The 15,633-nt window shown below is 41.5% G+C and overlaps 1 protein-coding gene across 4 annotated transcripts in view; it reads right to left on the minus strand.

Annotated features, from left to right (window-relative positions):
• Positions 1–15,633, minus strand: part of cbfa2t3 (CBFA2/RUNX1 partner transcriptional co-repressor 3) — a 42,474-nt gene that overhangs the window by 13,045 nt on the left and 13,796 nt on the right. For all 4 annotated transcript variants that reach the window (XM_041980596.1, XM_041980604.1, XM_041980587.1 and 1 more), the window contains exons 2-5: positions 4,661–4,816; positions 2,660–2,901; positions 2,378–2,467; positions 601–782 (exon numbers count right to left, since the gene is read on the minus strand). In XM_041980596.1, coding sequence (XP_041836530.1) covers positions 601–782; positions 2,378–2,467; positions 2,660–2,901; positions 4,661–4,816 — 670 coding nt within the window. The remainder of the gene's footprint in view (positions 1–600; positions 783–2,377; positions 2,468–2,659; positions 2,902–4,660; positions 4,817–15,633) is intronic.

The raw sequence follows: 15,633 nt of genomic DNA on the forward strand, positions 1-15,633 counted from the left end.
CGATCCAAACCACCACCAAATGCCTCCCAACACCCTGCTCAAGATGTGTTCATTGCTATGGTCAGCTCATTACCAACTGGACACATCCCTAACATATGGGCAGCTGCTGGGGGGGCCAGTAGGTCAGACAGGCGGAGGGAGGAAAATGAATTTAAAAAGTTATCATTAAAAAGGAGGGAAAAAATGAAGAAAGGATGTGTTCTATTTTGCTTAATTAGAGTGCAGAGGTGAAATATGTGGGACAAGAGTAAAGAAAAGCTCTGTTACTCTTCCAGCCAGTCTCTTGTAGGGTTAATGAAATCTACTCTCCTTCACAACTTGCTCTCTTTTCAGCACTCTGTGTTTTACCCCTTAATCTCGCTTCTTCTTTTCCTACTCTTCATTATCTCCTTCCTCCCTCCCAGACAGCTGGCAGAAGCAGCCTGGCATCAGCACTGTCCAGACTTCTGCCTCCTGCATGGAGGATTATAGCTTCCCCTTGTCACTTGGCATTCCGAAAAACTCTAAAACATTTCATTAACAATAGTCTATGTAAGAGTCTGTCATTGCATGTTGACATCTAAAGTCTGTATTTTCTTTTGTTCAACAGAGAGATGCTACCTGTCAGGAGTCCTTCTCTTGCCATGCTCATTCATCTCAAGCAGAATCTCAGAGGAGTCGAGGGGCGAGTTGGCGCTGGCATCCAGGAGAAGCTGCTCGTGTTGAGCCAGGTACTGAGCTGGAGTCTGTTTGGCCATCCTGGCACAGTGGAGCAATTCTCTTTGTAGCAGGGGCAGGTTTGCCTTCAGTAGTGAAAAGACAGAGACAGACACCTCTGCTTAGAAAAGTAATAAGTTGTAGCAAGAAGGATATAGATTTATTGAACCAATGTTAACATTGAGAAGAGAGTCAAGTGGACAAGAGGAGAGCTAGAAACTCATAGTACAACACTAGATAGATGGGGTGAGAGTGAAATAATGCCAGATTAGACTGAGGGGAAAAAAAGAGTGATAGATGAAGAGACAGGATGAGATAAGACAGGTCCCTTGACACATTCCTTTACCATGTGTCTTACTCTCTCTGGGGTGTGCAGTTGTGTGTATTATATCTGTGTGTGTGTGTATGTGTGTGTAACAGTGCTGTCAAATAACTCTCTTAGACCTGTCTGGTTGATATAACACAGCTATAGCTGCAATGTCCCAGATGTGGAGGATCATCACACGCCAGGAGGTCTGACACGCTCACACACACATTCACACATACCATTTTAACCACATATTTACATGCACATCCTACTACTGTCTACATTTAATATGGTAGCTAGGAGTGACAGCTGGTTTATAATCCAAGATATATGAATATGTTTTAAACTATGACAAGGTTTCCTCTCCCATCTCTTTTCAACCTTTCATGGTTTGTGACGATTAAGAGATATTAGCCACACACACAAAATCATTGTCCTAAACACTTGCCTTTAGGACAGAGATGAAAAGTAGCTAAATACATTTAATCAAGTTAGTGTATCAAAGTACAATTAGTTTACTAAATTATTTCCAATTTATGACACTTTACAATACTTTTACTCCCATTTAAATTTGGAATTTTACTTCTAATTATGGTTACTCATTTTTAAAATGGACGTGAATTAATTTTTATTTAAAGTTTGAATTAAAAGGAAAACCAAGTCTTGATAATTTATTTATAAAACCTTACTTAGGTTTTCATTTATTTCTTAGAAGAGTGTTTCTAATTTATTTTAAAGCAACCATTTTCCTGGGTGATGAGGTGTTGCAGTTTGGGAACACAAACTCACCCATTTAAGTCTGGGCTAAACTTTGCATGAGCAATTTTAACAAATTGAGAGGAACTATTAATTACAGGTTTCAGGAACCAATTACTATGGCTGTTATATTTCTCCCAAATGTGGCTTAAATTCAGACCATTTCTATGAAGTCCACAAAATGCTATATGTGGCTTGGCTATACATCTTTTTTAATATTACTGTGTCATATATTCACCACATATGCTACTTTTGTTCTTCTGCTATTGCTGGCTAAACCCTTTTTGTGTGCTGGTACTATATAAATGGTAATCTCAAGCCACATGCTGTAAGTTTAGGCTACTTTAATATCTACCATCCACAGATAATTTACCAGCACGATTCTTAGATCCTGCTTCAGTAGGTTTTTTATGCTCAAAATTTATTATAAATTGGATTTAGGCCAATTATCATAATTTATTCCAAGTAAACATTTTTTCATAGAGGCCCGAGTATTATCAGTAAGCAACTTTTTGTGATCTGAGCACTTCTTCTGACCATGCAGCTACCTCCTTAGCCTGAAAAAGGTAAACATCAAGTTTGATTTGTTATATATAAAATCTGCAAAAAGCTATTTACCTTTAGGAAAGGAATGACAAAAGGCCTAAGGGGAAAGTTGGTAGCCTCGTGAAGTTTGGAGTGAAATTCCTCAATGGTGAGAGTAGAGTTCTGCCCAAGACAACAAAAAGTGTTTGACCAAGAGAGAACACAAGAGAAAGAAATAATGCTCTATGAAATCACCAAAATTAGAAAAAGCTGAAGTAAAATATCCTAACAAAATAATCATAGACAGTATGTTAATTTGTAGCAAAATACTGTAAAGACATTGGTCTGCTGCGAGGAAAGATTATAACAACATACCACCAATCCCAACACAAGGCTGCGAACTCTCTCTCCAATCTCTGGTGATATGTCATTGCCAAACTGCTGCAGCGTGGTCAAGAAGCGCTTGAGCTTGCAGAGCTGTCGGGCACCACAAGCTGGCGGAAGCTGTTGGTTGGACAGCGAGGCCGTTGAGGACATGGCCGGCCCGTTGCTAAAGCCGTTGGGAGTGGACGGAGCACCGTTTAATGATGTAGGAGAGTGGCTGCTCCCGTTCAACACTGCAGATAAACAGACAGAAGGATGAAACAGTGTGAATTGGGTCAGTAGTTTTGGAGTGGCCTGGAGGGCATCTGGCAGTTCCAGGGATATGATGAGGGCAGTGGCCATTATATCTTCCTGACAGAGGACTGTGTGGTCAAGATGAAATGTAAGGAGTGCGCACAACACTCAAATTTTATGCTTAAAGTAACTGAAGTGATGCAATCTTATGGTAGTTTCTGAATTCAGCAAGTGTGTTTGCGGTAACTTCAGCTGTCTCACAAGTGCTACCAATTGACCTCTCTCAAGCCCTTCCATCTCCCCCAAATCAATCTATTCCACCCTGCTTCTCACTCACTCAGTAGGACACAGCTATAAGAGGAACTTGTTAAAGAGGAGCCAAAAATAGTTGCATGGCCTATGTTACTTTTATTCCAGTAGCAGGTGTGTAGCTAAATCTGGCCCTGCACATGTCCGCCAGCTGAAAGTAGATTTGCAGCTTTAGGGTTCAGAATAGACACAGTTTTCATACACATTTATAATCACTCACATTTTTTTCTTAATGCAGGCACAAACAAACTCGTAAATACACAGAAGCTCACACAAACAGGATTTTGAGCTCGACCCTGAAATGCTTTCCTTCAGTCTTCTCCCCTACATATATCTGTGCACATGCATGTGTGCTGGAATAACTACTAAAAGAGTAAAATGTGAGTTTTTCTGTTTGCGTGAAATCTGTGATGCATCATCTTTATAAAATATTTAAGCAGGACTCTATAGAGAAACACTGTTGATTATGACACTACACCTAGTCTTCATACTTGAATAAAGCCTATATACTATTTAGTTCTCCACTGTTCTAGTTCCTGAGATTCCTCTCAGGCATGCTTGTTGCTCTAATCCATGGGTTGAGGGCCTGAACACATATGGACTAACCCATGTGATCCTCAACAGGCAGCACTTGTGTTCTGGTTTTAGGGAGAGGGAGAGCTGCACTGCTGACCGACCGCCACGACAGGTGAGACAACATGGCCTGTCATTGCTATATAGGGAAGAAAGTCTACACACTACAACGCCGTCCTGGCTGATGTCCCCTCTACCATTGACCAGCTGATCAACAACGGAGACACACACATGCAAACACAATGCCACAGCTACACTCACACATGCACCCCAAGACACTTGTCCCACCAGCAAGGGCACTTTTCACACTAAAAGACACACACATGCCTGCAGAGACACACACCTGACACACATGTGATTACAACATTTGTTCACCAGAAGAAGGAAGAAACACATATTTGGAATTCCCCTCTCTTTCTGTAGGCACACCGAGTGTCAGTTGAGCTTAGAGGAACAAATGGCTGTGATGCTCATTGTGGACAGCTCCTATTTACTGAACAGGGTTGTTTATTTCCGATCAAATGACGAGAGGTATTATTTGCAAGCAGCTGATCCCATTTACGGCACTTTTTGAAATTATATCCAATGCTTTATATAAAATGAGGACATAGAGCTGCTTCTTCAATGGGTTTTTGATACAGCATGCCTTTCTCACTGTTTTTTGTCCCACCTGCTCTGTTAACCGCTTGCCGACATGACACTTCAGGAAAGCATATATCTCACAGCACCAAGTAGCTGTGGGTTACTCACAGTGCAGCCTGATAATTTATGGCAAAGCGTTTGGACTTTTGACAATACTAGCTGTAAATACATCTATTTCACAGTTTAAAGATGACTTAAGGTGTTATTTTTCTTCAGAATATAAAGGAACCTTACTTGATTTACTGGTAGTTGGGGTGAATGAGGCATTGCGACTCGTTGCTTGGCTGACTGCCGGGGGTGGAGGAGGCATAGTGGGTGGGGTGGACCTGGGCTGGGTTTTCACATCCGCAGGTGAATCTGGCATTTTTCCAACCTTCTGCACTCTGCTACCTGCATTATAAAAGGAAAGAAAAAAAATATATAAAAGAAGGAACTGTTATCAAGATGAAGCTCCAGCTTAGAGAGAGAGAAAAAAAAACATACTTTCAAAGAGAAGACAGCTGGTTAAAGAAGAGAGCACTGACATTTTCACCTGGGAGCCATCGATTGTTTCCTTAAACCAAAAGCCCTGTGTATAGAACTAAAACAAATCAATGCAGAGAGTGGAAATGAATCCAAACTTGTATTGTCTTTCTTGTTAGAGATTCATGGGGCCTGGGAGACATACAGTAACACCTGCTCTCTCGCTCAGCTGCTGCTGACTGAGATCCCCCCACCCCTACTCTTCACTCTTGCTCTCTCCTTCACACACATACACAACTCATGTAGCAATGACATCCCAATCAGAGCCCCCATCCCCACCACCACCACACTGTAACCTCCAACTCCCAGCCCCACACATTCATAGACGCACACACACCTCCCCGCCTGTCCCTTCTCGTTCTCCAACTCAGACAGCCGGCTTGACAGCCACTGACAAGTGCAGCTGGATCTGCTGCTGTCCATCACTGCACACTGGCTTTCAGCACAACTCTGTGCTCCAACCAGAAGCTTCACTGTTCTCTGCCAGACACACTGCCAGCACCAAACAAGGCAAGGCCAAGCAAGAAACATGAGAAAAACATGTTGGAGGAAGTGCCACAACCACCAGAATGTGCAAGGAATGCTGTCTTATATTATGTTTTAGTGGCAAAGGATAGTCAACCATTGTCAATCACAAAACTGCATGCACTAAATAAGACTTTATCTATCTATCTATGGAGGGTCTCCCTATGTGTCTTTCTGACAGTGCAGCTGCTGGAACTAGATCCTTCTGCAATGAAAACCTGAGCTGAGGGTGTGATGACTTTTTCAACCTGTGAGAATTTAACTTTTAGGGCTCTGTATTAGTGGAACCTTCACAGGCTGCAAGAAATGTGCACCATCCAACAACAAACAATGGTTTAATATATCACAGAGTTTGTGCATCAGTACAGACATGTCCCTTTCTGTTTTAGTGCTGAACTCTTGTATTGTAGAAATATAGAAGATTCTTATGGAGTAGGTAGAGAGCCCTCTTTACCAAAGCAGAGGTAAACATTGTTGGACATGATGTGATATTTAATGATTCTCACAGCGAAACACTAAGAACAACATATCTTATTTATTATTTTTTTATGCACTGGTTAATATTGAGATATTTTTTGGTATTTGGTCTCCATTACATGTATTGTTTAAAAATTTTGCAAAACCAAAGTACACATTTAGGTATTTAGTCATTTGAACATTTATGTGACTTTTTAGAAAACTTAATTCAGAAACAAATACTTTAATATGGCACAACCACAAAATTATGCTTTCCCATAAAAAGATAAGTTTACAATGTCATACTCTTAGAAAAGAATTTCCACTTCTCAGAATTTTAAGAGAGTTTCATTTGAAAATTTATTATTTAAGAAACTTCATTTAAAAGAAATAGAAAAAAAGAATTTAGTTTTTCCTTTGCATGTCTGACATCATGTCTCATTTTCCTTTTAGTTTTTGAAGGATACAAAAAGATATCCAAAATAGATAAGTAGTATTCAATATTTAGTTTCTTTCACTGGAATTGTGGGCAGATTAGTTCATGTTTATCTAGATGCTTTGTTATTTGAAATTGGCAAAACAAGGGCGATACCAATAAATTAAATTTGAATTCTATTATTATTTTTTTTCAAAATCCTAATTCTGCAGCTTCGTACACAGAATGGTCCTGTCATGATATTCCACTTGGTTGCTTGTTTTAATCTCTTTTACTTCTACTAATAAAAAAGATAACAGAAACCCTAGCCACAATTCTCTTGAAGCAAATTATCCCAAGACCTGACCTTTGTGCATGCCCTGGATTTAAATCCTGTGTTTGGCTGTAAATGTATTGTGGTCATCGACTATTATATTAAATCGCTATCACATAATGTGTTTTTCATTTCATGCTACTTCTACAAAACCCTTGCGTCAGTTGGCCTCAGTACTTGGTGTAAGCCTATTTCTGAGAGCTCATAGAAGCGTTCAACAGCTGGTGTCTGTATTTAAAGAGCACCACACTGGAGTGTGCTGTACGAGGGCCATTGACACAGTGATCCTCAAGAACACGAGGGGCACTCTGCTGTTTGCCCTGTGCCAGACGCTCTGAACATAAACACACAAGACAGAGGCGGCTGATAAAAATAGATGCAACCGTTCTCTTCTATAGGGCTCTAAATGCTTAAACAAACTCGCTCTGAGTTCCCGGGCTGATTCCAGGTTGGAAGTTACAGTACAGCTCCTCTTGCAACCTAAATGAAAAATACGTTATTAATCCCAGAGGGAAACTGCAAATTCTCTTTCTTTCAAGCAGAAAATACTGTACAAAATTTCTTCATAATAATGACCAGTTACACTATAATTTCTGACTTTACAGGTATACTTAAGCTAACAAAAACTGGACCCAAGTTTGGTTAAAAAGGGGAAAGGATGAGAGGAAAGCCGAGGAGAGAAGACGAGAAGGATAAGGGGACCATCATGTCTGTCTGCTCCCACCGTGGGATTACAAACAGCTGTTTAATCTGACCAGCTACAGAGATGGGGCACACACATACACACCATGCTCTGGATTTTACTTTAATACATTAGGAAGTCTGCTCGGTCTGCAGCCCCATCTGTGACCATCTGTGCTCCCATTGTGTTTTGTGTTGAAGGACAAAACATTTATACCAGAAGTATAAATAGAGAGACTACTATCACTTCTAGCATCTGAACCATGCTCCTGTCTGCAAGCCGCTTCTCCGCTCCACATCTGAATCTCTGAGATGAGCAATTCTAAAACCAATACAGCTGAAACTAGATCTGCTCAGTTAAGTTACTGTCTGTTCAGTATAATACCAAATATCATGTTGAAAATAAAACAGCATGAATCAGTCATTACCTACCTTGCTGCTGCAGCCTTGCCTGTTTGTCTGTTTCTCAGACTCTCTGAACAGCTGTATGTCTGTTCGTTTGACGTAATCAGGGCTAAAAGATTGCTCACCAAAGAAACAGTCTGCAGTCTGCGTTCTAAAAATGTTCTCTGTCTTCTACTCTCCCCTTGTGCCATGATGAAACAAGATGCAAAACAATTCACTGCTAGACACACAAAACCACATAAAGCATGCTGTACAACTGCACATGCACACTTCAGTGGTTTGTCTAACTTTCTAAAGTCATTTTGGTGTCTCATTAAATATTTAAGTGCATATGCTGTCATTAAAGCCCTTTAAAACAAACATGTGCACAAATAATACTACCATGTAATGACAGCACATTAGATGGCCATTCAGGTGCTGGTAGTGCACTTTTAACTCATTCTACATAGACATCTGCATGTCGACTGTATGAACTGTATATAAAAATGCGTGTGCATTTGTGCTTCCACTAGAAATACAGCTGCAACTTATTAGCTCTGGCTAACCACTGCAGAACAGTCCCCCTAAATCCCTCCCGTCTATTCATTCTCTCATGCTCCACAGAGACTCTTGTCAGTGACCACATAGGCCTAAAACTCTCCCTCTGTCTCTTGCTCCCTCCCTCCCACTGTAATTCCCCCAGTCTCCAGGAATGCTGTTGTTTTTAATTTCTCCCAGCTGCTCTGGCTGGCTGCCCAGCCGCCTGCCTTTCCACATCTGTTCCCTATCAGGCCGCTGTGGAGTCCACACAAACAGAGCCTGAGCCTCTGGCCCCCAGCCCCCCCACCAGCCTTTTATATCAAAACATTTAGGATTTTAACCCTGTGCCCTGGACATAATACGTAGGGATACAGCACTGTCCACTTTTACCTACTAAATCACCATTTTTAAAAAAAGACATCATTAGCACAAAACTAATGAGTCAACTTACAACAAACAAGAGCAAAACAAGCTTGTTTTCTATCTGTGTGCCAACAAGTTTGGTATTTTGAACTTGCCTTGTTGTCAGCGTGAACTTGTGTTCCATCACAGGTAAGATGGGAATATGCGTGTGGATATATTTATGTCAGCACAGAGGCTGCTTCTGCAGAAAGATCTCAGACTCCACTTCATCTTGAGCTGATTTAGAGTTCAGAAACTTTAAAGCCTTCCCTAATGACAGGGTGGGAGACCAGCACAGTGCATGCAAACACATATACACACAGTTGTAGTTTTGTCTTTGTGAGTAGTCTCATTGACATGCTTTCCCTTGTCCCAACACAAGTCTAATTCTAACTTAAACAGCTGCAGCAGCCCTTAAAAGGCATTACTAAAAGTTGGAAAAAGTTAGTCTGTCTTCTCTTTCCAGAAATGTCCACACTCCTGTGGACTCAAACTCAAATTCTTCCTCATACACACAAATACCAGACAACAAACAGATGTGTTCACACATGCTCGCAAGTATCCAGAATTCATGTGCTCATGCTGCAAACACAAACACACATTTTCCTCTATGTTACTTTAGAATCTCTGTGATAGTACACATGCAGTGCCGGCTGAACAAACATGTCAAACAAAAAACAAACAGGGGAAAGGAAGGACTTTTCGGGTCATCAGTTCTTCCTAATAAGCACAGAAAAAAGCCATCCTGTCTTTGATCAGATTACAAGAAATAAAGTGTAACTAGTCACCAGCCTTTTTAAGTCAAAACCACCCATATTTCCTTTTAATAGTTAAACTGGCAAGACAGGCAGGAATAATTTGAGGACAAGTAAGAAGTGAAGATGAATCAAAGACAATTTATCCAGGGCCAGAGGTGCTAAGGTTGTTGGAGTTGTATTTCTGTCTCTCTGAGCTGCAGGGATCCCGTCATACTGAGCTTATATCTGTGAGAGCTGTTGATGTAATTGTATTGAAGTTCTAGCGACCATCTGTTCTCCGTTGGGAGGGCCTGGCTCCTCTCGTCGGCAGTGAAGTGGTTATGTGCAGCATATCACTGCTGCCGACGTGTTCACAGAGAAAACTTCCTTTTCAGATTTTCCCAACGGCTGCTAAAAAAAAAAACAGATGCTAGACTGGAGAAGTTTCTGCCTACCTCCCGCCTCCTTCTCTCCTCCCTCTCCATCTTCTGTCCTTTTACATCTCCTCTCATAGTGCTCCCTCCTCCTCCTCACTCTCCCCCATCCTTCTACATTGCTAATCATTTATTATGCTCTTTTCATCCACCTCTCCTCCTGTGACTCCCTCCCTCATTCCCCCTACCATCCATCCATCCTCGCCTCTTTCTTTCTCTCCAGCCACTAAACCTAGAGCCATTCCTAAATAAAGGAAAGTATTTGTGACATTTGGCTGAGGCAGGCTGTGCCAAGAACAACTCCCTGGCTAGCCAGACACATCTGGAGTGTGTTAGGCCTGCACTGGGCACTGGCTATCCCACCACACATAGATTCACAGAAAATATTCCCAATCATTGGACCCAGAGGAAACATACAAACTAAACTGCAAAGCTTGTTGTCATGTCACACCGAAATCTGTAATTCTCGACAGACAACCTGGCAGCTGCATACCCAAATTCTCTGCTGTACTTGTCAGTGTATTGTTTACACTACCTCAGCAGCAATAGACTAATATGCCCTTATATGCGTAATAGTGCAAGAGCACAGCAACTTGCTTGTATTCTGTGTATGCAAGTGAACTACATTTGAGTTCATGCTTGAGCTTTTTTGGTTCAGCATGTGTCTCTCTGTGTGTGTGGCTCCAGGGTCCCTGTGTGAGAGGAGCTGAACACCTGAACATCAATAACTGTCATGTGGGCCACCTGGGACCCCACAGCCAGCTTGCACCACGGGCACACAGCCATCACCAGCACAGCTGCCACAAAGAGGGGAGGGAGTGAGGGTAAAGACAGACACAGAGAGCAGAGATATGGGGGAGGAGGTGAGAGAGAAACACACACACCTAAGGAAGTGAGTGTCTGTGTGTGTGCATCTGGGGATGGATTGCAAAGACAGACAGACACGAGTAGAGAGGGGAATGTACATGTAGCGTCTGCTCTGAATGAAAACTCTTCTTTGTTCCCACTCTTTTACACCTTCTTTTCCTAATCCTGTCAGCTGGGTGTCTAATTTTGCCAGCTGAGAGCTCAGCCTCGGGCTGTCATAAACTAACATTTGATCAGACTTTCTGTTGTGTTTCTTTTCTGATGAGCACAGAAATTAGACTACATCAGTCATGACATAAATCACTTTGACATCCAGTGCCTTGTTGATACAGTGGTATGAGATACAGTTCTGCAGAAGCCTATAACTGTTATGGTGGCATGAATGGACAGCAAGGAAGTGAAAGAAGGTAGATTGTAATTAATTATGACCAAAGTCAGAGTACTGACCAAGCATGAAAGGTTACACAAAAATATTTGGTTCTGAGACATGTAGCAGAACTTCTGGAATAATGTAAAAGTGTATGCCTCTTCTGAACCAGTACTGGTGTAGGAGGCAGAAAGTGAACGGCTGTTCAGCTAAGTTTGGATGTCTTCACGCATATGCATCTCAGGCTTCAACTGTCTCCATTCTCATTGACTTTGTGTGGGGGGCCAGCCAATCAAACTGTGACAGATTGTATGTCTAATCTCATGTCACAAAAGGCCCGCCCACCATGATGTGTAAAGACATTACGCTCATATGAAGCCTACTACTTCCACCTGTGAAACAGTAATAACCATAATGCATTTCAGTAATTGGTGCTAAATTTGAAAATGTAATTGGTTTGAATGCCTTTTGCCACATAAAGTGTTTTTAACTGTTTTTCAACTTTTCCTTTTTTTTGTCATTACAGTGATGTGTTAATCTGCTCAAAGTGTTAACATTTTTATTTTTTTGTTACATGGTAAAATACAGTTGCATGAATGAAAAAATATATTTCGATTAGAATAAAGCAAACTTTTTTAAAAAGAAAAATGCCTGCGCATATTTGCAGTGAGCACATTTACATTAATAGGCTTCCCAATCCAAACACCTGGAGCCTCAACTAATGCCTATTAGCTCATCAGGCTTTTAATTACTCTGTTAATTGCGTACAGGCAGCATGAAGGGCAGCCTGGGAATAGGACAAGGGGGCCTCCTGAGGACCCAGCCTGACAAGCCTGACAAACAAAGAAGAGGTTTTCTACCAACAGCAGCCACAACAGAGCAGCTCTGGAGGCTGTGAGAAGAAATAAAACAGGAGACTATGACTCCAAGTGCAGCTTCTGCAGCTCTGCTGTACCGAGTGATATCACCTCCTGCTCTGATAAGTTAGGCCTGGAGGTCGAGGCTGGGGAAGGAGGAGATGTAGGAAAAAAAGCTGGATGGGGGGGGGGCATTACGGAGAGTTATGCATACATCTGTGAGCATCGACTCCACATCTGGATTAGTTCATATTGGTCACAGGAGAGAGGGGGGCTGGGTTGGGCTGGGGTGGCTGTGAGGAGCTAGCGTGGGAATGACATGTGGGCTTATTGTATTTGTGGGAGAGTTAGGCTGGAGTCTCCACAGAATGACCTGTCTGTCACAGAGCTCTGCCATAACACAAACATCCTCTTAACTGTACAAACTGGACACACACACTCATGCAAATGGGACTAGGAGCAGCTGACATGAGAAAGGATTGGGAAAGTCTGTTTACTTTATTTTCAAGTTACGTGGCATTTACTCTTCATTCTAATAAAAATTTTTTATTGATCTTTTCAACGTGGCTGCCATGTCTTCCTCACAGAAGTGTCGTTCCTCCATTTCTTCCAGGAACAGTGTTTGAGGAGGTGTGTCCAGAGGAACAGTGGCCGGCGATGGCTTCCTGTGTGACAGGTGTGGGATGGAGGCCTGACAGCTGCTGTCCTGTTCTCTATTTCCCTCCCTGTATTCCTCTCTCCTGTTTCTCCCTCTTTCTAGCCAGCTGCAGCAGAGAGCAGCTCTGTTTGTTCTTACGTCACTGCTGCTGTCTGCTGATTTATGGAGCACAAAAGACTTAGATTTGACCCTGGCAACATGCACTCACATCACAGCAAATGCAGCATCTCTGTCTTTCCTTGTCGTAGACCCTGAGTCTTTGCTTGTGTGAGTGGTAAAGGGAATGTGTGAAATGCTTTGTGCGGCGGTAAAACCTGACATTGAGCTGTCGCTTACAGCTAAAATAGGAAAACAAACAGGAGATTAGTCATTCTCCAGCTTGATGTCTTGTATTTCATTTCATTCTGTGTTAAATGTCCGCTCAGTCACTATGGAGCTGTCAGCGCTGACAAAACTGTCTGCAGCCTGAACTGCTCCCCAGCCTGCCAGCACTCTCATACCTCTTCATTTGGCCCACAGGCATAGTAACAAAAGCGCCTGACATTAGCCAGGCAGGGGTAGGGTGTTGTGTATTATCCTTCAGGACCCCATAGTTTTACACACACACACACACACACAAACACAAACTACTGAGAAAGAGAATATGTGGCGGAGAGGGGGAGCATTCATGTGACACGTAGCGAGGAGCTCTGACAGTTTCTCCATTTAGCCTACAGCAAGCTCATGCTGGAAGCTGCAGAAATAAATACCAGCTACTCCTCTGGGACACGAGCCGACTACAGGACGCCGCCACCAAAACAGAGTGAGTGAATGAAGAAAGAAAGCGACTGCTGTGTCAATAACGTGCTGATTATCTGAGCTAATTGGCAAATTGATATGACCTGCTGTCATGTCATAGTCAAGGAAAGTGTACTGCAAACAATGGTGCAATAAAGGAACAAATATTTGGTCATTTTATCATTTAAATTAAGTTTTATATTTATGACTTAATGACTGTTTGATGGCAGATGTAGTAGAAAATTTTGTTTTAAATTATTCGTTTTTGGGGGTCTTTTTCATTTTTAATCTTTTTTTTTTATCACAGATAGAGTCTTTCACTGCTTCTATTTCTTTCTGTTATAAGGATTTTTTCTGTCGCCAAGTGCTGTTTAAAGAGAATCAATAGGTTTCTGTCACATCTGATGACTTACATTGTAATTTGATATTTTCATTTGAAAACATTATCATTTGTTTCCAAGTCAAATGTTCCAAGTCGAGCCAACTTTATTTATAAAGCACTTTATGACAGCAGCCACTGAACAAAGTGCTGAACATAAAATAAGTAAAAACAACAAAATATTAAATAATAAAAGACAAGACAATAAAATCATTAAAACAATAATTCCAACAAGCAGAAAATCAGTCTTAGTTCTTTAACCTTTGACTTTCAGAAAATACTTATGCTAAATTAAAAACAAATTAGTTCAACCTCAGAAGACAGTTGTTATCTCACGGCTGTCTCATAATCTAGTTTCAAAGCTCACAAAGTGCCTTAATGGGTCAAAGATCCACTTATTTGTCTCATTTCACATTTTTTTAACTCATTTGCCCACACTTTGTTTAAATGCATGTACAAGGCCATGTGCTTTTAATTTAATATTTCTTTTTGTCTGATTTTTGTCTTTTTATGTAATTCTGTAGTGTCACAAGGCACCGTTTGGAAGTTCTCTACAATCATTCTTCAGCCTTGGTTTTATTTAATTTTTTTTATTTTTATGGTAGCTACTGTGTCCAGAATATTTAATCAGTCAACTTCACAGACTTCATTGATTGAAGCTGGAAACAGGGAGAGTAATGAGATGACAGATCCGTCTGATATCAAGCAAATGCAACCATTTACATTATTTAGAGGTGCAGCACATTGTGAGGGGTCCAAATCAATACACCACAAACCTGAGATTTATGTCAAAAAGTGGCAGTTTACAAAGATTAAAATAAATAAATAAATAAATAGATGGTTTTTAAACATAATCTATTATTCCTGTTTATCTGAATGTCTACAGTTCTATGAGTAAAGGTCTCCATACTGACAGCTCAGGTCTGAGTATATTACTGATGGGATGATCTTTGTTTATGAAAGCCTGAGTAGAAACCATCAAGCACACCATCTTCCCAGTGCTGAGGCTGGTAATTATGAAATGCCCAGCAATAACTTACCCCTCAAAGTGATCACTGCTCTTTAAGAGATCAGGAAAATGTACAACCTTGCCAGTCTCCAGGCATCAAACACCTTTGTCCAGCTAATAAATATCCAAGCAAACCAGTACTTTACACGGGTATTACATTTATGTTGAAGGGCAGATTATGTCTGTATGTGTTTATGTGTGTATGTAGAGAGGCAGAGGAAGGAAGACTGGAGCCAAGATTAAGGTCTGTGCGACAAACTGGTAACAAAACGGCACTCAGTGGCTCAGTTTCCCATTTGAAGAGACGGAACCATCTGTGTGGCAAAGGATCTGTTTCCAGAAGATAACGACATTTTTAATTTCACAAATACTGTATGGAGACAAAGAGAGCAAATGCGAGGGACATGCCTTCCTTTCCACTCTATGTGCACACTCCTTCATTGCAGCACTTCCCCAGACATCCAGAGAGGACCTCTTGTAGCAGTTTGTGTTCTTTTTGTGCTTGTTTACTCCTCGCCTGTGATAAAGGCATCTGCGTAGGGCAAAGGGAAAGGGAGGGAGTCATTTTATCTAGTACCGGTGGTGATGTGAACTTCCCAATTTCTCTGTTGGCCTGTCCTCTTGGCTTGATTACAACAGGGCTCAATGCTACTGTAGATTAGCCCAGCTGTTTCCTTGTCTGACTCTGATCTGAACACACTTCCTACCATGAAGGAGGCAGGGTGGGAGGTAAGAAGGTGCAGCAAGAAGGGTGAAATAAGAATGAAAAGATGGTCAAAAGGGGGTCAGAGGTCAGTGGGCATGTGAAGAAGTAAAAGGTGAGCAGGATGTGAATTTGTCACAAGACATGGAAGAGAGGAAAG

The sequence above is a fragment of the Melanotaenia boesemani genome, chromosome 1 (assembly GCF_017639745.1).
Source record: "Melanotaenia boesemani isolate fMelBoe1 chromosome 1, fMelBoe1.pri, whole genome shotgun sequence".
Taxonomy (NCBI): Eukaryota; Metazoa; Chordata; class Actinopteri; order Atheriniformes; family Melanotaeniidae; genus Melanotaenia; species Melanotaenia boesemani.